The sequence below is a fragment of the Cladophialophora psammophila genome, assembly GCF_000585535.1.
Source record: "Cladophialophora psammophila CBS 110553 chromosome Unknown aczJe-supercont1.3, whole genome shotgun sequence".
Lineage (NCBI taxonomy): Eukaryota > Fungi > Ascomycota > Eurotiomycetes > Chaetothyriales > Herpotrichiellaceae > Cladophialophora > Cladophialophora psammophila.
The window spans coordinates 931,753-950,933 of NW_006912924.1; the positions used below are offsets into that span (position 1 = coordinate 931,753).

A 19,181-nucleotide genomic window follows, 5' to 3' on the forward strand; every position below is an offset into this window, starting at 1 on the left:
ACAGCTGAGTTCAGAAGATCCATTGTTTGTACGAGTCGAACAGATAGTGACATGGAGATGATCTGACGGGCTGCATAATCACCCCATGGACCAGCTTTTTGTGTGTAAACACTCCGCCCCTGGAACCGAAGTGAAATGCACTCGAGGCGAGCAGAGTGTGTACATATCAAGGTCTATGTTGTCCATCCGATAAGTTTGCTCAATTCTGTATTGAAAGAGAAGATTGAAATTGACCACCAGCTTCCATCAAGTCGAAACATGAGGCTACTATTACGGGTTATGACAGAGGTTAGGCTTGAGTACCGCCGGACACACTTTTCGGGTAGCAGAAGTTCACAGTAGACTATGTGGTCAGTTGTGAAGACGCAAACCTTGCCGTCTGACAAGCTTGTTTTGGTACGAGCTTTCCCAGATTACCTGGGTCGACCCTTTCGGCATCAGATGTACGAGCTCGGAAGATCTTGGCCGTGACTAATACTAATACTTGAAAGATATTATGATACGATGTCGAGAAATTGGGCCGGCATGACGAGGAATTGGTCATCTCGCGAGATAGGGTGAATGAAATGCAGAGTTTGGCTGTGATTTTCTGATTGTGCTCCTGTTTCACGGAATGCAAGGGGTTGAAACGCTCCTGAATCTCTCAGCCTCGCGACAGACGGCATACACAGGGCGGCAACGCTTTTCTCGAAACAGGTTAGTGCCGCTTAGTATTAAGCTCTGTTTGGCCGGGCCGAAGCTGCAAATTCCAACTTGTAAACTTTGATAAGTCTTACTATTCTTACTATTCAGCCAACCGCTCAACAGCTCCATAATATAAGACAACGAGTCTCAAGAATGGCTCGTACCGTGCTGATCACTGGCTGCTCTGACGGTGGCCTTGGAGCTGCCCTCGCCATCGCCTTTTACAAGAATGGCGATCGCGTCATTGCAACCGCAAGAAACCCCGCCAAAATGGCCTCTCTCAAGGCCATGGGTATCGAGACTCTGCAGCTTGACGTCCTCTCGGAGGACTCCATCAAAACAGCAGTCCAAGCTACTTCCCAATTGACGAACAATTCCCTCGACATCCTGGTCAACAATGCCGGACAAGGCTACAGCACTCCACTTCTGGATGCCTCGATATCTGAAGTTTCCAAGCTGTTTGAAATAAATACTCTCTCCGCTCTCCGCATGAGCCAACTGTTCTTTCCTCTTCTCCGCAACGCCAAGGACGGCGCCTTGCTTGTGAACAACACTTCTTGCGCAGGCATCATGCCTGTGCCTCTTCAAGGCCCCTACAGTGCCACCAAGGCTGCCCTGGCTTCTTTATCTGAAGTGCTACGGCAGGAGCTACAACCCTTCAACATTAAAGTCATCGACCTGAAGACCGGGGCTGTACGGTCGAACTTTTTCGCCAATGCTTCATCGTCAGGAGGCTCTTCGGAGGGTAGTTTGACACTACCCGAAGACTCGCTCTATCTGCCTGGCAAAGAACCGGTCGAGAAGTTTATGCGGACGGACATCAATATTACTGAAATGCCAGCAGATGAGTGGGCCACGAAAGTTGTTCGAGACTTATCGAAACGGCATCCTCCCATCCACGTATGGCGAGGAGGAAATGCGTTACAAGTATGGCTGTGTTCTTTTTTGCCCGTGGGGACGCTTGATGCAGTACTGAAGAAGATGACGGGATTAGATGTCGTTGAACGTTACTACCGAGGCTCCAAGGCGCAGAAGACGAAATAGATGAACGATGGAAACGGCTGGATTTCTTCCCTCGTCGACATACCTCTCTGTCTTTCTCGGACAATCGATATACATTCTTCTCGCGAAGACCCAGGTTCAATCCTCTAGATTAGTACCAGAAAATGGTTGGGTATGACCCCATGCGGATAACCCTAGGGAAAGGAGACAAAAAGCTTGAGAAATACCCTCAACACTATTAATGGGATGGGCGATCACCAACGATAATCCGCACATATAGAGAAAGATTTATTTAGAAGCAGTGGGAAAATTTACGAAAGTGTCCACTTGCTGCAAGAAGCAAAACGAAGGGCAGTCTCAAGAGCATCGCAGTCGCCAATGTCCGAATTGCGCACATCCACCTTCATTTAGATATTCTGGGAGACACTAATTTGGCCTTAAGTGTATTTTTGCCGATAGTTGTGACATGGTGAGATGGGTACTTAGTATTGTTGACTTGCTGCGGTGGAAAAATGTGGCCGCTCTAAGACAATCGATAATTCAGCCTCACTCAGCCTCGTCCATCGGCATACCTTCCTCATCCCTCGCAGCCGAAACTTTTTTGACTGCGGCGACTCAATTTCAAGAGTTCCAGTGCGTAAATTTCCCCAAGTACGTCCGAAATGGCGCCCTCGCAGCTTAAGCAGTTAAAGGCATCTCTGCATGAGAGCGGTGTCCTTGGTTCTCAAAAGTCAAAGAAACAGAGAAAATCGAACTCCAAAGATGCGCAAAAGCGAGCACAGCGCAATGCCGCTCTCGAGGGCATTCGAGAACGATTCAATCCCTTCGAGGTCAAGGCACCTGCCCGAAAGGCAAAGTATGAATTTGTCAATGCAAAGAATACCAAACCCACAGTCGGCCGGCCGGGCGTCACACGTGGCCTGGGTGAAGAGCGGCGGCGAGAGACATTATTGAAAGAGATACAAAGTCGCAACAAGGTGGGCGGACTGCTCGATCGACGGTTCGGAGAGAATGACCCCACGATGACCCCCGAGCAAAGAGCAGCCGAAAGGTTTGCACGTCAGAATGAGCGGAAGATGAAGAAAAATTCCATGTTCAATCTTGAGGATGACAGCGAGGAGGGAATGACGCTTACACATGGCGGAAGATCACTTGACTTTGGGGATGGTGCCGAAGATGACTTTGATGATGATAACGTGAAGGACTTGCAAAATGCAGACGGAGATTTTGATCAGGATGATAGACCTCGGAAAAGGCTGCGCCTCGCCGAAACCGACGATGTCGATGACGAAGAGGAGGATGGAGAAGGTCATCCGCAGAGGAAGAAGACCAAGAATGAGGTAATGAAAGAAATCATCGCAAAGTCCAAAATGTACAAAGCCGAGCGTCAAGCTGCCAAGGCTGATGACGACGATCTTCGAGCGGAGCTGGACAAAGGCATGGCCGATTTCTATGAAGCGCTTCGAGGGCAAAAAGTCCCGGACAAGGAACGTCTGCCAGTATCAAGTGCGGTTGTAGAGCCGCACATGGATCCTTCTCGTGCTGCAATGTTGGCAGGAAAGAGCAGGGAAGAAGCCGAGAAGGAGTACGAAGCCAATCTCAGACAGCTGAAATTGGAGACTCGCTCAAAACCGAGTGTACGGACCAAAACTGACGAAGAGAAAGCCGCCCAGGAGGCAGCTAGACTCGAAGAGCTCGAGCGCAAGAGGATACGCAGAATGAAGGGCGAAGCAGAGAGCTCCGAGGATGACGAAGATGACGAGCCAGGGCCAGACGAAGATGTTGATGTCGACGACGCGGAAGCATTTGGCCTGTCCGCTCCCGACCTCGATACTACTTCTAAGAAGGAACTCGATGTTGAAGATGAAGACGAATTCCTTCTTGATGACGACTTAATCGCTTCGGACTCGGAACCTGAGATGGCCAGCGAACAAAATTCTGAAGAATCTGGATCCGAAAGCGACGTTCAAGACGACGGCGATGACGATTTCATCAACGGGCTGGTCTTGCCACAGGAGGTACAGAGCGCAACAAAGACAGCGACTAAGACTCCAACCAGCAGCAACCTCGCTTACACTTTCCCCTGTCCCCAGTCACACGAAGAATTCTTGGAAGTGGTTAAGGACTCCGAGGTCGCAGACTTGCCAACGATCGTGCAAAGAATTCGTGCACTCTACCACAAAGGTCTCGCCGAGGGCAATCAAGAAAAGCTTGACACTTTCGCTGGTGTACTAACCCAGCATATTGCGTTTCTGGGGAACACCGACAATGTCACATTTCCTGTTCTCGAAAGCCTCCTTCGACACTTACATTCAATGGCAAAATCATCGCCGGAAGCCGTCGGCGCGGCTTTCCGCACACATCTCCAAAACATTGCTGACGAGAGGCCGCTTCAGTTGTCTCCTGGAGATCTTGTCATCTTGACCGGTGTCTCGACTATCTTCCCGACCTCAGATCATTTCCACTCTGTAGTCACGCCCGCAATGCTCACCGTTGGACGGTATCTTGGGCAGAGCTCGATACAATCTCTTCGCGACCTCAGTACTGGGTCTTATTGCTGTTCGCTTGCACTTCGATACCAGCGACTTGCAAAAAGATATGTTCCAGAAGTGATCGCGTACGTTACCAATGCTTTGGCTACCCTTTCACCGACACCACTACCGGAACAAGTCGATGTCGGCCACCCGTTGGACGTTCCCATCAGATTGCCAGCCACACCCCTGCGGGTAAAATTGACCTCTGCGATTGTACCAGAGAAGCTATCATTCAAAGACTTCATCATGGGTCAAAATGATGACAACGAGCCTACACAAGGCCTTGCTCTTCTTAACATTTTCATCCGTCTAACGGTGCAAGCCGCCTCACTCTGGAGCCAAAAGTCCTCATTTCCCGAATTTATCCAGCCTTTCGTCCACGCCCTCAGCTACTTCGAACATCAAGGCAAAACGCTCCCTTTGCGAACTCTCAAACTAAGCAGCACCGCGCTCTCTACCCTTCGCACCCTCCAGTCCGCATCGGTCAAATTACGGGTTCCCCTTCTCTTACACAACCACCGCCCACTCGCGATAAAATCCTCCTTACCTTCCTTCATCGAGAACTACAACCCCGACCGACACTATGACCCAGACCGCCATCGCGCTGAGCTCTCTAAATTGAAAGCTGAGCATAAGAAGGAGAGGAAGGGAGCAATGAGAGAGTTGCGGAAAGATGCCAATTTCATCGCGCGACAGCAGTTGCAAGAGAAGAAGAGGAGAGATGAAGAGTATGAAAAGAAATATAAGAGGTTGGTAGCGGAGATCCAGGGGGAGGAAGGACATGAAGCGAAAGCTTATGAGAGGGAGAGAAGGAAGAGAAAGGGAAAATTCTAGGGACTCAGTAGTAGCTAGGATATCGGGATGTTATCGTATCGCCCGACCCATCGCATGAAAACATGTCACGATTTTTGATGGACCTTATTTTTTTTTGGCTTTCTCCGTCAAGTTGTTCGCAGCTGCGATCTTCGGTTACAATTGCCGGGAAGCTTCTATTGAAATTTTGATCAGCTTAGTGTTGAACTTGACGCAAGGTCTACTCGTGATTCTTGAATCATATGTACCCTGTTCGCCTGGTCTTCAACTGTGGGCTGAAGAACGTCTCCCGAGAGCCTTGCAAAGTACAATTTAGAATGTGGGGTTTCCCAGCCAGTCGTCAAATGTTCCACGCATTCATTACCTCGACACTCGGATTCAGATGAACGAGTCCGTGCTGTCTCGGTAATTTATCAAAAGAACGCGTCGATGCATTCATGAACGAGCTGAATCAACATTCAGCAAGTCATTCTACCAATGGGGGCCACTGTGACTGTCTAAGCACGGATTTACGCTGTACAAGCTCGAGAATGCTCGAGGGCGAAGCCACCACTCTGCCAGAAACAACTAACAGTATCAGCACAGGGGAGGGCGCCGCTGCTGCTAAACACAAACATAAACTTTCAGAAAAGGTCATCTCTCCAGTCTAACGGTGAATGGCTTTCAGTTTTCAAATAGCCAGCAACCTACCAAGGAAGATCACCTTACCAGACCGTGTCGCCTACATATTCCGTCCACAAGCTCACCAGCTACTAAAACTTTATGACAATCATTCATCAATAGGTATGGATCATTGTGCTAAGCTGGACGCAGGGAGCCGGATTGGAAGGATTACTCTTTGGCAGCATCTCATCCCGGCAAAGGACTGGTGGTCGGAATGCGAGCCACTCCCCTCCTTCCTATTAATGGCATTCAATGTTCCAAGAAAGGTAATAAAAACAACAAACTCGAGCTACGGACTCCCCTCGAGATGAATCGCGGGTTAGAGGAATCAACGGGGTTGTGGACAGTCCATCCTGACGATTTGGACTGATGGCTCTTTCCCTCGTATTTCGGGCTGAAGTCTTCCTCAAATCCGACACAATATACAGTTCTCACTTGAATCTCAAGACTTCATTGCCGATGGCAAGCTATGGGGAGTACAATGCGGCGGGGCGGTGGGCGACAGGGAAAACAGCCGGACGGATATCCTGAGTCGAACACGGGAGATGTTAGCAGTGCAATTGGGTCGAACCAGACAAGCAACAACTCTCTGGTTGTCCACAATGTTCCCCGTCCAGATAATTCTCTTCGTTACATCACTATCCTGCGATTTCCCAATCTCAACAACAGTATTGATCAGAGCAACCCGTCGAGCGGCACTCTGGCAGAAGAAGAAGAAGGACATGACCTATCTCTGAAAGATCTCGAAGAAGACGATTGCCTTCGTACTCCGTCGGTCGTGGGCTTCTTTGATTCTTCCCTCTCCAAGACTTGAGTGCGGTATTTCTGAAGTATTCATTGATGCACCCGTGCTTCTAGTATTCCTGTTCATTACCTCTTGCTAACTCGAAATAGTCATCATGCTTTGCGGTTTTGTCCTTGGACTTCTATCGATATATTGGGAGTCGTTTTCAGAGTGCGCGAGAGCCTTCGCTCTGCCACCATTGCCGTGGTCGACTCCGATGCAACTTTACCTCCTTACGAGACCGTTGAGCTGATTTTTGGTCGTTTCGATCGAGCAGCAATCACGCACGGGCGTGCCTTAGAGATATCCGCTGGGCTATGAGTTCCTGGATCCTGCCATATTCAGCCGTGACCCTGTTGCAGTACGCTTGGCAGTCCATGAAGAGTGATACCTACGAGCAATCATCGTCAACAACAATGCTATGGCACTACTGAGACAAGCCGTCAAAACGGAAATACATCCTACGACCCTTTTGGTGTAGGTGCCGTTGTTGTCAATCAGGCCAGAGATATCGAAGCCTCCAACCAGTATATTACACCTGTGCTCACTCGTCTCGCCTCGATATTAGCTTTGCCTTTGGCTGCAACTGGACGCAATCTGTTCTCAAAAACAGTTCTCTGCCACAAAGCATATTTTTATGTTCCATAAGCTTTAGCGCATGGTGTTGCCTTCAGTATCTTCAACTTGCGGCCTTTTGGTGAGTCCAAATCCCTCCCGAACTGCATCAAACACGGTGATCATTAACATCCTCCTTAGATCCTCTGACGTGCGATTCCCGCCATGAGCATTGGTCTCATCTACCTCATAATCTTTGCTTCCTTCTCTTTCGACTTCTTCATCCCGACGCATATGAAACTTGTCCTCGAGGAGTCCTCCGACCCTCATCCACCGTTGAAATTCATCCACTTGGTCACCTGGCGCTACTTCTCGACGATCATAGCTTACTTCTGTCTCTCGCTCTGCTATAGTCTCGTTGGCCTAGCCTTTCACTTCCCTTTATCACGCAAGCCGCCGCCTGGTCAGAACGCCTGGTTGGAAACTGACGTCGCAAATAACACAAATCATTTCGGCCACGCCACTTTCGTCGTCTATTGGATGATGAATTGGCTAGGTATGGTCTTGCGTGCGAAAATATTGCAATGATCTTCGGTCAACCCTTGAACAGCGCTGTGGCTCATCTTCTGGATGGCGTCACCGACGCATCAACAGGGTTTTACGCGTTGGATCTGGCTCCGGGGTTCTTCAAGTGGAGATACGCGTGGCGATCGAGGCAGGTTGTATATGCAAGCCGGACGCTGTTGTTCGACACCCATGATAGACTTGGGTTACATGTTGGTATTCTGGGTGCTTGGATCGGTCTTGGGAAAGTCCTATTTCCGGTTTGTTGCTGGATTATGAGGTCGACAGGGGCGAAGAGAAGAAGGAATGGCTTCACTGAGCTGGATGTACTAGATGATAGCGGTGTTGGCATGATCAAATCGGTATTGGAGGCATACGCTCTTTTGGCGATGACTACATATTATGTCAGATTACTCCGTACATGGATATTTGTATAGATGCAAAAAGAAAATCCTTGCGATAAGACCAAATATGAAAAAGAAAAGTGATCCTGGCGAGACTTGAACTCGCGACTTTCGCATTGCTCGAAAGAGTCATACTGGATGCGACGGGAGCATACAATATAAGAACGACACGCTAACCACTGCGTCACAGGCTAGAAAATAGTTAGCGTTGAGCGCCAACTCTGTGCAGCGGTGGTGGTGGTAATAAACTCACATCAAAGTGTCCATAAAGTGAAGCCATTTTCGGGACAATTTCAAGTCAAAATCTAGGGGGGTTAATTACATGAACATTTTATATTTGGCACGTGACCATAAGGCTAAATTCCCATTTCCATATTCCCTTACCGCGTTCTTGCCGCGTTCTCTCTCATCTTCGACTAGGCAGTCTCTTCCCCAGCGTGGGCGGTTGAGCCTTGAATGATCCAGGGCCCCGACGGTAAGAAGCACTCAGACAGAGACCTTTATTTCCCCCTCCATCTCTATCTTCTTTCCTGGGTAGGGCCTTGGAAACTTTTGCAAACGCAGCTCAAGTGATTCGTTACAGCGGACAATTTTTGCGTAGGATATTGACCTTGCGCAGATCTACCTCGCGGCCGCACTGCGTCAAAGCTGCGTAACTCGCGAAATCGGGTCCCAGGATGGGCTCACAGACCGGCCCTGAGGCCGCGAGCGATGAGGACGACTACATGAACATGACCTTCGAAGACGACACAACCTCTAAGAGGGGCGAGACCCTGACCCAGCGGAAAAGGCGGCTTGCTCGAGAAGCCGAAATCAAAGGCCGACCAAAGTCCAAGGCCGAAGTCGCGCAGGAAGAGCGAAAGAAGCGGGAGTCGGCACTGAATACCACCACGCTGGACACAAGCAACAAGGGTTTTAAAATGATGGCTGCATTGGGCTACAAACCGGGGAGTGCTTTGGGCGCATCTAGAGCAGCCACAGATGGCGAAAAAGACGATCGCCTCCTCGAACCTATCGGTCTGGAAATACGAGATTCCCGTTCTGGAATCGGAGCCGACGCAGAAAAGAAGCGCAAATTCAGAGAAGAGGTGGAAGCACAGCAAGAAGCGGGCAAGAAGAGAAAGGTCGAGGCCGGCGAGTTCCGGGAAAGGCAGCAGAAAGAACGAGAAGAGAAGAAGATGGAAGTTCAAATATGGGCGGCGATGAAGGTTTGCGAAAGGCTGGACGAGGAGGATGAGGGAGAAAAGTCCCTCGATCAGAAAACTGACACTGCAGAGCCAAGAAGGCCCAGGCCGTTGAAGAGCATCAACGTCTTATGGCGCAGCCTCGTCAAGCAGAGAGCCATTAATGAACGCGATCGAAGGATGAGGTATGACCTCCACCAGTCTCTGTCGAGACGGCCTGATTACATCGATCCTGATGAAGAAAAGGAGGACCGGATGGCATTAGGGAGGAAGGCGGAAGTGGAGGAGGTGGACGTTGATCTTGACGAGGAAGACGAAGAACTTAATGAATTCGAGGCCCTCGAGGTGCCGGAGAAGTTGTCAAAGCTCGTGGCATATCTTCGAGAAAGGTGGAACTATTGTTTTTGGTGCAAATACAGGTACCCAGATGAGAAAATGGAAGGGTGCCCCGGGACGACGGAGGTAGATCATGATTGAAGTTGAGCGGCCTAGTATTGTGACAATTGTAAGAATCAGTACTTCTTCCTTCATTGGGCATTACTCTGTGTTGTTTTTCTGTACCACGGGCGTAGACAGTGCATCATTCTCATAGTGGGAAGATTCGCCGAACATGACCCGAACGAGGGACTTCAGCCTTGTTCAGCCTTGTCTCGTCATGATCTGCTTCTTGTTTCCTCTTTTCCATCTTCCTTGTCGATGTATTATCAGCCATGTCCTTCCTGAGCTCGAACCGCTTTTTGTTAACTGCCCTAATCCTAGGCTTGGGAACAGCATGCTTTACAGTCCCAGTTTTGCTCAAACAAGTCAAAGACGCAGCAAGAGCGCCACCACCAGACCCTCCACCCCCGGCCAAGCGTCTCCAGAAGGATTCTGAGAACTCGCTGAAGCTCGACACTCTACGCACACTCGCAGACGGATATAGTTATGATCTACGCACCTCGGCCATCAAGATCGTTGCCAGCCGAACCGTCAGATCTCGCACAAGGGAACTATTATTGCGCGATCTGGCCAGCAACGACCATAATCGCCGCGAGAATGCCATTAACGCTTTACACATGCTTCTCACTCACCCGGCGCTCAACGATTCGATATCCGGTCAATTTCGAGACGCTAAGGCCATCACGGCGGTTGTTCGTGGCTTGATTAATGTGCTTCCCCAGCATAATATTCACATCAACCAAGAGGGTAAAAAAGAGACGGCCATCGCGGCAGAGAAGAAGAAAACGCCGCCACAGTCACCCATCCGTCCCAGTCGCCGGCCCTCTCAAGAAGCTCAGTTGCTCGAAATCTTCACCAATGTGCTCCACAGCCTTTCGCGGCGCGACATACATTACACAGAAGTCATGGATACCGCCTTGCACGCGGGCTTGGTCACCAAGTGGTTAGCAAATTACCCTTTCCCCTGTGCTTTGCCAGAGAACTCGGAGTTCAACTTCAGAAGATGCGATGTGGCGAGATTGTTTGATCGTACGGCTTGGCTTTCTGACGACCCTCTCATGGGGGACGTCATCCTCGAGGTGATGCAGTATCCTCCAGCGAGGAGACAGATGCGTGAAATCGGGTTGAGTGCAAGCAGTTACAAAGAGAATATGGACATGGGGCGCAGTGATCGGGACTCGTGGAACGCGAGATGGGGTTCGTCGGGCTGGGCCGACGGCGACGCAGATGCCGACGAAGACAACGATGTAAGAATGGTCAATGGCGAAGACACTGCAGGGCTGATTCTCGGCAACGCCGCCGCTCCTCAGGACAACATCACGCTCTGGGACGAACCTGCACGATCGACCATTACTAGGGCTGGCGCTAGACTGAGGTCCGCCGAGAGGAGCCAGGAAGAGGAGCATTTGCGAAGGCGACACAGGGAAGCGATCGTCGTTGCCGAGCGGGGGACGCCGCTGAGCAGGGAAAATATCTTGCAAAGGGAGAATAGCGAGATCTTGCAACCCATGAATGGGGTCAGCGAGGTCGAAGGGGAGTTGAACGGGCTGTTGAATCTGTCTGAAAGCTCTGCGGACGCCCAGCCGGAGGACCAGGAGGCCGGCCCTGATCCACCTCCCTGCTCTGACACAACCAACGTCGTGGATCTGACTCCTGAACATGAGGAACAAGTGGCAAAGGAGCAGACGACGGTGGAAGAGGGCGAGGATGAGGACAAGGACAAGGACGAAGAGGAGATGAGCCGTGCTCAGAGGAGGCACCGTGAGATCGAGCAATTGATCGAGGAAGACCCAGAGATACAAGGCATGAGCGAGGTGCTGTGCCAGCCGACTGGTTCGGATGAGGCAGCAGCCATGGACACGATTCCAGCCACCGCTGGCTCTCCAGTGGTGGAGGATGACGGTACCGAAAAGGAAGAAGGCTCGCAGTGACAGTACGAATAATGGGGCGCAGCAAAACGAAACATTGTACCACTATTGACACAATGTACTTTGATTTTGCATAGCGAGGTGATGAGGGCTTCAGAGGCAATGCTGGGCAAAGATGGATAATGCACACGGGGCGAGGGAGCACATTGGGTTTCTGTTCAAATACGGCGTTCATCTTCCTCTCCTAATGATTCACGTCAAGAGCCGTCCTTTTCATTTTGCAGCTTTTGACTTTTGGGGTCATGCAGAGACGCTTGGATCCATCGCATCCTCGCAGTTCCCTTTCTTTTCATCGACATCCGCCATCTGCCGTGAGCCCATGCATTTCGGATGAAAAAAGAAGTCCATCACGACGCCCCACCATATCGGCCGTGCGAGAAAAAAGAATCTCCCGTGAAGCCCACGACTCTTCCACCCGCTGCTCTCTCCCTCTCTCTGGCATTCGCCGTCTACTTCAACGGAATGAACCGCGAAGAGTGTGTAGCACCGATACCGGGTCTACCGTGCTTGACGGGCTTGTAACTGATTGAGAACTCGCCCAAGTAGTGGCCGACCATCTCGGGCTTGATTTCCACCTGGTTGAACTCCTTGCCGCTGTAGATGCCGATGACGCTGCCGATCATCTCGGGGACGATGATCATGTCTCGCAGATGGGTCTTGACCAGGTCGGGCTTCTCGTTGGGTTTGGCGTTCTGCTTGGCCTTGCGCAGTTTCTTGATCAGGCCCATGGGGCGGCGCTTCAGGCCGCGGTTGAATCGGCGGCGTGCGCGGGCATGGAGGATTGTGAGGAGCTCGTTGGAGGGGATGTCGAGCAGTCTAGCATGCGAGATTGTGTGTTAGCCTTCCATTTCGTTTTCCACTTTCCCTTGTCTATCTGGAACTTTTGGAGGACGGGAGATGGAGGTTCGAAGAGTTGAACAAAACGTACTGGTCGAGATCAATGCCTCTGTAGGAAAACTTTCTGAATGTTCTCTTCTTCTTGAGCTCAGCGGCCTCCTCGGCATTCTGTAACCATGAGATTAATTAGAAGACGCCCAAACACATCCCACTGGGATCGTAGCAAGATCGATCAAAAGACATACGTAGTCGGTGTCGGCCATGATTGCGTTCCGGAGGACTGCGCAGGTTCGCTTTTCGATCTGACCGTCGAAAGCGAAGAGGGCAAAATGAGGTTGTGCAGTTGGCGGTGATGCAGGACGATTGCAGACAATAGCGCGGGTGCCAAGTTGAAGGTTCTCAGGAAAATTTAGGGCAAAGTGCACCACGTGACTTGAATTCTTGGCATCATTTCTGTGTGGCATACGCCCTCCTCCATCAAGGAATTCAGTCTTCAGGGCTACGGCACTTTCACGTTTTATGGGATATTGGAAGACATCATGTGGAATTTGAATGAACTCGGATCAATTGGAGGTATCGAAGGTTGCTTTTTTCTAACCTAGCAAGGAAACAAGTCAAAGTCTTGCGGTAGCGATGTCCCGCCTTCGCATTGCTCGCCGTTATGGCATTGGTTGACTTGGCCTTGCGTAAATAGGTCGTGCACCCAAAAGTGGTCAATAGTGCCGTCTGTTAGCGCCATTGTCACTCCCATCTCCGACCACGTATGCCTTGTAATTCGGTCGTAGATTCTCTGTAGTCAATTCTCATAGCCTCTGTTGTGATTTGTCGCTTAGTCGAACAGACCAAAGCCCATATCCTCGTCGGACTCTTCCTTCTCCTCTTCTTTTTCGGCAGGCTTCTCTTCCTCAGCAGCAGCGGCACCGCCAGCCGCAGCGCCACCGGCAGCAGGAGCAGCAGCGCCACCAGCACCGCCAGTCGGGACAGAGGCGAGTTTTGTTGAGCCCTCCGCAATGAGCTATAGCGTTGTCAGTATCCTCTCCAAGATCCCAGTAGAAACAAACCACTGTACCTCATTGATGTCCTTGCCCTTCAACTCTTCGAGCAATTTGGAGAGACGTTCTTCATCGGCGTCAATTCCGACAGAGGAGAGGACACCCTTGATGTCGTCTTCAGAGGGGTCGCTGTTGCCGGCGAGGCCAAGGAGGAGGTATGCTGCAAGGTGCTTCATTTTGAATTTGTTTCTTCCCGCAGAATATTAGTGTGCGACATGTTTCGAGGCCTTCCCTGACTTACGGAGAATGGAAAATTGGCGAACAAGAGAGACAATCGATTTAACCGCTGACTTGGGCGGAGACTGGCACTTCGAGTTCTGGTAATTGTTCGTTCGTGGGAAGTCGCAGAGAAATCGTCAATTGCCTGGAGGTTGTGTGTGTGGTCTGCGAAATTCAAGACCCAGATTTTATTAGGCAAGTTAGCCGGGTCCGGATGCAGACCAGTCGCGTGTCAAGCTGCAAGCATCAAACAAATGGCAACTAAGAAGTGGCCACCTGGAGGCGGGGACGTGGATCGACTTCACCTATTTCTTTCACTCACTCCTCTGCCTTCCTCTTTCCCTCCTCCGTGTCACTCGTCAGCCGCACTCGTCTTAAGAGCTTGCATCAGGTACTTTCTTTCTGTCCATATGAATACCCTTTCACAGTGATTGCGCCGGCCGGCCGCGGGCCAACACGAGAATCATGCATAAAATCCCGGCCTCGAACCTTCTGACTTGACCACCTTCCAAGTTTCTCTGACTCACTGCTCAGCCTCCCATCATGAGTCTCTTCAGCGACATCGTCAACTCAATCGGCAGCGACAAGTCTCCAGCACCACCAAAGCCGCCAGCGAGACCGCTCAGCGCAAATGCACATCGGCCAAGTCTCGACGTCAGCAAGCCTGGGTTCCGGCCCGGTTTGCCGACAGGCCCCTCGCCGCTGAATGGCACAAAGCGGAAGGCCGACGACAGCTCTGCAAAACCGCCTGAGAAGCACATTAGGCCGAATCCTACACCCGGTTTAACCAGTACTATTATCCCGAGACGCCCTGTTGCCCCTCCTCTCAACGCTCCCAAACCGTCCAATGAAAAATTTCTTCCTTTGCCCAGACCGAAGCTCGACGCTCAGGTGACCTCACCCAAACCTGGTTCTGCGCCAACCACTCCAACCACCGCAACAGCCAAAGGTCCAGCCAGGGGTTCATACGCAGATCTGATGGCTCGAGCAAAACAAGCGCAAGTGGACAGAACACAACAAAGCCAAGTTGGGTTGATCAAGCACCAGGCAACAAATCGAGAGAAGCCGTCGAGATTGGCTGAGAGAAGACGTCAAGAAGAGGCAAAGTCAAAGGTTGTGAACGAGAAATCCAGCGGTGGCCGTCTGGCAACTGGCGGTAAAAGGCAGGATAAATCTCGAAGCGTTAGTCCCGCGAAAAAGACGGATCAGCCAAAAGTACCCAAAGTCGCTCGGCCGCCATTACATGCTCCCCCGTCATCTGCCTACAAAGGCACTATGGGTACTGCTTCTGGTCGGTCCAAACCGGCAGCAAAGCGCGGTTCGAGTTACAATGAATACCTCGGCACCGACGAGGAGGACGTCTCGGATGACATGGACGGATATGGAGAGGACGAAGAAGATTATGCCTCTGATGTGTCGTCTGATATGGAAGCTGGAGCGTTTGAGGTGGACGAAGAGGAGCAGAGAGCTCTCAGGACTGCGAAGGAAGAGGATGCCCGAGAGTTGGCTTTGGAAACTCAATTGAAGCGAGAGAAAGAGGAGCGGCGTCGGAAGCTTATGAACCTTGCAGGGAAGAAGAGGTGAGGAGGAGACAGGAAACCCTATGAAATTTTTGACTTGCGACATGATATTGGAACTTACCTAGCCTTATTGACAACTTAGCATTGGTGTTGGCGGAGTTCTGCATTACAGGAAGACACACGTGTGGCTAGCTACCACTGTATTCAATGGAGATTATATGGTTTACGATATGCAAGCACGGCAGCGGGCGTTTCCACCAGCAGCTTCTTTGGAATTCCCGTTGTGTGTTTGTCTCTGGAGGGACGCAAGGCTGATATGGCCATCTTCATCCGATACTGTGACACACGAAAAGAACCTTGGCTCGAGCAAGGCGCTCAATCGCATCCTTTATTCAAAAGCGATCGATTACAGGTTATCAATACTCTAGCTTACTCTAGTCAGACACCAAACTCTCAACGTCAACACCTTCCACACGATAAAACCCGAGCGACTTCAACATGGGCTTGTCGTGGAACCTGTACAGGTACACAGGTTCCGACCCTTCGGCAGCGGTGTGCTGGTACTTGTTCCAGGCGGGCACGCAGAACGTGTCGCCCTGCTTCCAGTGGAATTTCTGCCCGTCGATCTCGCTGTATCCCTCGCCCTGGACGACATGGTAGACGGACGACGCCGTCTCCCTCACGGCGGGCGATGTGCACCCGGCATTTAAGCGTTCGGCAGAACCGCCGAGGATTTTAGAGACTGTTATGGCCCAGCGGTGTTAGTTGCTCGGTGGTCTCCTGCTTGTTGGTGCAACAAGAGGGAGGATGGTGAAGGACTGGAAAAGCGACGCGAGTTTTCTTTGGGGGGAATGTCTTCCTTACCTGGTCTTCCATCCTCCTTCAAATAGTCCTCCTCGGCCCAATCCCCCTTCTTCTCATCGAGCTTCTTCTGCATCGCCTTCCAAGGAAACACAATCGGGCTCGTGTTCGAGTCCACGTCCGCGGCGGGATACCGCGGCTGGTTAAAATGCTCGACAAAGTGCACGGGGAAATGGACGAAGTTTGGCAGATCCAGGCCGTCGAGCCAGATCATCGGGCCCGACCCGTCCTTGCCGTGGTCATGCCAGTTCCAGGTCGGCGTGAGGATGACGTCGCCGCGCTGCATGGTGATGCGTTTGCCGTGCACCGCGGTGAAGCCGCCCTGGCCCTCGATGATGAAGCGCATGGCGAAGGCCGTGTGTCGGTGCGCGCGGGCGGTTTCATTGGGCATCACCAGCTGCAGACCCGCGTAGAGCGTGTCTGTGGTGAAGGGTGCATCTGGAGAGTCAGAGGGTGGTTAGCCATAGCATTCTTTTATCCCCCCCTTGTGATTACAAAGTGCCCTGCTTGACGGAAAAGAGAAGTATACCTCTGGCGGGATTGACCAACATCAGCACCCGCCTCTCGGCTTGCTGCTCCGTGACTATTTCTCCGGCCCGGAGGAGGCTCGGTCTGACCTCGTCGTATCGCCAAATGAACGGGACACACTTTGGGTTTGGCTCTGGAGGGTTCAATCGTGCCATCTGTGTCCAGAGGGGCTTGGTGTTGACTTTGAGAGCATTCTCAACCAACTCCTCTGCCAGGTCCGCCTTCTCGCCCCATACCGGAGGAATGGTCTCTGTTACCGTTCCAGTTGTAGTGGCCATCTTTCGCTGAAAAGGAAGTTTGTGTAGGGAATACAGTATATTGGTAATATGAGATTCTGGGTAATGCTGGAGACTATGCTTTGGGGCGATGAAGACTGACTTATGGCGTTGTCATTCAAGATGAAAGGCTAACAAACTACTTAATAAAGGTAAGCATCACAAATGCCGAGACCGAATCAGTACGCATCGTCGGTTCGCTGGGAAAGTCGTTCACCGACTGAAGATGGCGACGGAGGAGTGTGATGGAGTGGAGATGCGACGCCCCCCCCCCCCCAAGGACGTTTCCGATATACACCCGGACGGAAATGCTCCGCCAATATCTTCCCACCGCAATTGCCATGGTCGTGACGGTGACAAGAATACTACGGATGTTGACTTAAACTTCCCGCCCACTGCGGTACGATCACGGTGGGTTAAAATCGGTAGTTGAACGCGCTGTCTCAGTCGAGTCCGACCAACTCGGGACGCCAGGCGCGACGTGATTTGTACAAAGTCTCAGGCTTTAGAGCAACTTCTCTCCGTTCACTTGGACTGGCCCGGATTCAAGCCAACAAAGACACGTCCTTCCCCCCCCCCCCGATTTTACTGACGGCAACCAAACTCAGATTCTTCAAAACATGGTCGAGGTACTCTCCGGCGTAGCGGTCAATGGCGAGACTAGACCGGTCCATGGAGTTACACCAGTGAAAGAAGATTTCATCAAAATTCCAGAGGTGAGTAGGCATTTGTGGTTGCCCCACTGAAAGGGATTGTTTTGTCTGGTGTCTCACACTTTGAACAGGTCGCCTCGTATCCAACTGGAAGTCTTGACTTTCTCGTCAAGCTGCAAAAGGAAGAGCAAAAGCGGCACAAGGCAATGAGGACTTCCAATCTGCTTAACCAGGACAACTTTTCCCGGGTCCGGCTAAATGCCATCATTGTCGGTGCCGGTCTCGGGGGATTGGCTGCTGCCATCAGCCTTGCTCGCAAGGGCCATAAGGTCACAGTCTTTGAGCAGGCTCCGGAACTGGGTGAGGTATGATTTGCATCTTTGATTTCCCTATTCCTGGTGATCGGAGGCTGAATTGTTGCTCTAGGTCGGTGCCGGCATCCAAATCCCATCCAATTCAAGTCGATTGCTTCTCAAATGGGGCCTGAAACCCTTTTTGGCATCCAAGATCGTGGAGCCAGAGGACATCAAATTTCGGCGATGGGAGAACGGCGCCGTCATTGCACTCACTAAGCTCGTTCCCGAGTTTCAGGACAACTTCGATGCGCCGTACTATGTCGTGCACCGTGCACACTTCCATGATGCCATGCATCAACTGGCATTGCAACTGGGCGTCGAGGTCCGAATCAACTCCAAGGTCATCGACTACGATGTAGACGCACCTTCGATAACCACAGAACACGGAGATACTTTCACTGCGGAGCTCATCATCTGTTCAGACGGTGTAAAATCAGTCGGACGAACCAAAGTGCTGGGTGGCGTGGACCAGCCGCCTCTGAGAACAGGATTTGCGGCTTATCGCGCGACGGTAGATGTGGAGGATATGAAAGTGCACCCGGAGCTCGTTGAGCTGTTGGCAAAGCCAGGTCTGAATCTGTGGATTGGAGATATGCGACATGTCATGACCTACACGATTGCTGGAGGCAAATCCTTCAACATGGTCCTGTCGCATCCAGACCGCACAGACCCGGCTACATGGAACCAACACAGCCCGGAAAAGATCATGTCTGATATGCGGGCTCACTTCGAGGGCTGGGATCCTCGCCTGACCAAGATCATCAACATGATCCGGTCCACGCTCAAGTGGCCGCTCGTCAGCGGCTCGGCCCTCAGTCGATGGGTCGCGCCTTCGAGCAAGCTCACGATAATGGGAGACGCTGCCCACGCCATGGTCCCATATATGTCTGAAGGCGCCGCCATGGCCGTCGAAGACGCCGCGGCTCTTGCAGAAGCGATCGACCTGGTCGGCTGCGTCAAAGAACTCCCCGAAGCCCTGCAGGTGTGGGAAGCGGTGCGCATCAAACGGACAAGTCAGATGCAGGAAGCAAGTCTGATCAATGGCAAACTGTGGCACTTTGCCGACGGCCCGCTGCAGAGGGCTCGAGACGAGGCGATGAGGCCCGAGGTTGAAGGGAAACAGTTCGTGTCGAGCCCGAACCAGTGGAGCGATCCGACGACGCAGCGCTGGTGCTATGGCTACGACGCCGAATGGGAAGTCAAGCAGGCTTGGGAAAATAGACCTTCAAAAGCCCAGCTGGTGAATGGGGATGTGAAGGGGCTTTAGAAACAGAGTATCAGGTATTTCTTTTTGGCTGAGACGGAGTCGGGTTATCCCTGGTATCCA

At 51.6% G+C, this 19,181-nt stretch overlaps 10 protein-coding genes across 10 annotated transcripts; 7 read left to right on the forward strand and 3 right to left on the reverse strand.

Moving 5' to 3' along the window:
• Window positions 1–837: 837 nt before the first annotated feature.
• A1O5_02521 (uncharacterized protein) lies at window positions 838–1,728 on the forward strand (the record flags this gene model as incomplete). The annotated part of the gene is made up of 1 exon (XM_007743136.1): window positions 838–1,728. The coding sequence occupies one exon, from the start codon at window positions 838–840 to the stop codon at window positions 1,726–1,728; it is 891 nt and encodes a 296-aa protein (XP_007741326.1).
• Window positions 1,729–2,348: 620 nt separating this feature from the next.
• On the forward strand, window positions 2,349–5,054 carry A1O5_02522 (uncharacterized protein; the record flags this gene model as incomplete). Its single annotated transcript, XM_007743137.1, has 1 exon — window positions 2,349–5,054. The coding sequence occupies one exon, from the start codon at window positions 2,349–2,351 to the stop codon at window positions 5,052–5,054; it is 2,706 nt and encodes a 901-aa protein (XP_007741327.1).
• Window positions 5,055–7,260: 2,206 nt separating this feature from the next.
• Window positions 7,261–7,623, forward strand: A1O5_02523 (uncharacterized protein; the record flags this gene model as incomplete). Its single annotated transcript, XM_007743138.1, has 1 exon — window positions 7,261–7,623. One exon carries the CDS (start codon window positions 7,261–7,263, stop codon window positions 7,621–7,623), a length of 363 nt encoding a protein of 120 aa, XP_007741328.1.
• Window positions 7,624–8,680: 1,057 nt separating this feature from the next.
• A1O5_02525 (uncharacterized protein) lies at window positions 8,681–9,664 on the forward strand (the record flags this gene model as incomplete). The annotated part of the gene is made up of 1 exon (XM_007743139.1): window positions 8,681–9,664. The coding sequence occupies one exon, from the start codon at window positions 8,681–8,683 to the stop codon at window positions 9,662–9,664; it is 984 nt and encodes a 327-aa protein (XP_007741329.1).
• A 233-nt stretch (window positions 9,665–9,897) lies between these two features.
• A1O5_02526 (uncharacterized protein) lies at window positions 9,898–11,556 on the forward strand (the record flags this gene model as incomplete). The annotated part of the gene is made up of 1 exon (XM_007743140.1): window positions 9,898–11,556. The coding sequence occupies one exon, from the start codon at window positions 9,898–9,900 to the stop codon at window positions 11,554–11,556; it is 1,659 nt and encodes a 552-aa protein (XP_007741330.1).
• A 446-nt stretch (window positions 11,557–12,002) lies between these two features.
• A1O5_02527 (40S ribosomal protein S15) lies at window positions 12,003–12,653 on the reverse strand (the record flags this gene model as incomplete). The annotated part of the gene is made up of 3 exons (XM_007743141.1): window positions 12,003–12,369; window positions 12,482–12,558; window positions 12,636–12,653. The coding sequence occupies 3 exons, from the start codon at window positions 12,651–12,653 to the stop codon at window positions 12,003–12,005; spliced, it is 462 nt and encodes a 153-aa protein (XP_007741331.1).
• Window positions 12,654–13,219: 566 nt separating this feature from the next.
• On the reverse strand, window positions 13,220–13,618 carry A1O5_02528 (uncharacterized protein; the record flags this gene model as incomplete). Its single annotated transcript, XM_007743142.1, has 2 exons — window positions 13,220–13,405; window positions 13,460–13,618. The coding sequence occupies 2 exons, from the start codon at window positions 13,616–13,618 to the stop codon at window positions 13,220–13,222; spliced, it is 345 nt and encodes a 114-aa protein (XP_007741332.1).
• A 586-nt stretch (window positions 13,619–14,204) lies between these two features.
• Window positions 14,205–15,245, forward strand: A1O5_02529 (uncharacterized protein; the record flags this gene model as incomplete). The annotated part of the gene is made up of 1 exon (XM_007743143.1): window positions 14,205–15,245. The coding sequence occupies one exon, from the start codon at window positions 14,205–14,207 to the stop codon at window positions 15,243–15,245; it is 1,041 nt and encodes a 346-aa protein (XP_007741333.1).
• Window positions 15,246–15,615: 370 nt separating this feature from the next.
• A1O5_02530 (uncharacterized protein) lies at window positions 15,616–16,848 on the reverse strand (the record flags this gene model as incomplete). The annotated part of the gene is made up of 3 exons (XM_007743144.1): window positions 15,616–15,923; window positions 16,046–16,480; window positions 16,572–16,848. The coding sequence occupies 3 exons, from the start codon at window positions 16,846–16,848 to the stop codon at window positions 15,616–15,618; spliced, it is 1,020 nt and encodes a 339-aa protein (XP_007741334.1).
• Window positions 16,849–17,465: 617 nt separating this feature from the next.
• Window positions 17,466–19,121, forward strand: A1O5_02531 (salicylate hydroxylase; the record flags this gene model as incomplete). Its single annotated transcript, XM_007743145.1, has 3 exons — window positions 17,466–17,561; window positions 17,630–17,863; window positions 17,925–19,121. The coding sequence occupies 3 exons, from the start codon at window positions 17,466–17,468 to the stop codon at window positions 19,119–19,121; spliced, it is 1,527 nt and encodes a 508-aa protein (XP_007741335.1).
• Window positions 19,122–19,181: the final 60 nt, after the last annotated feature.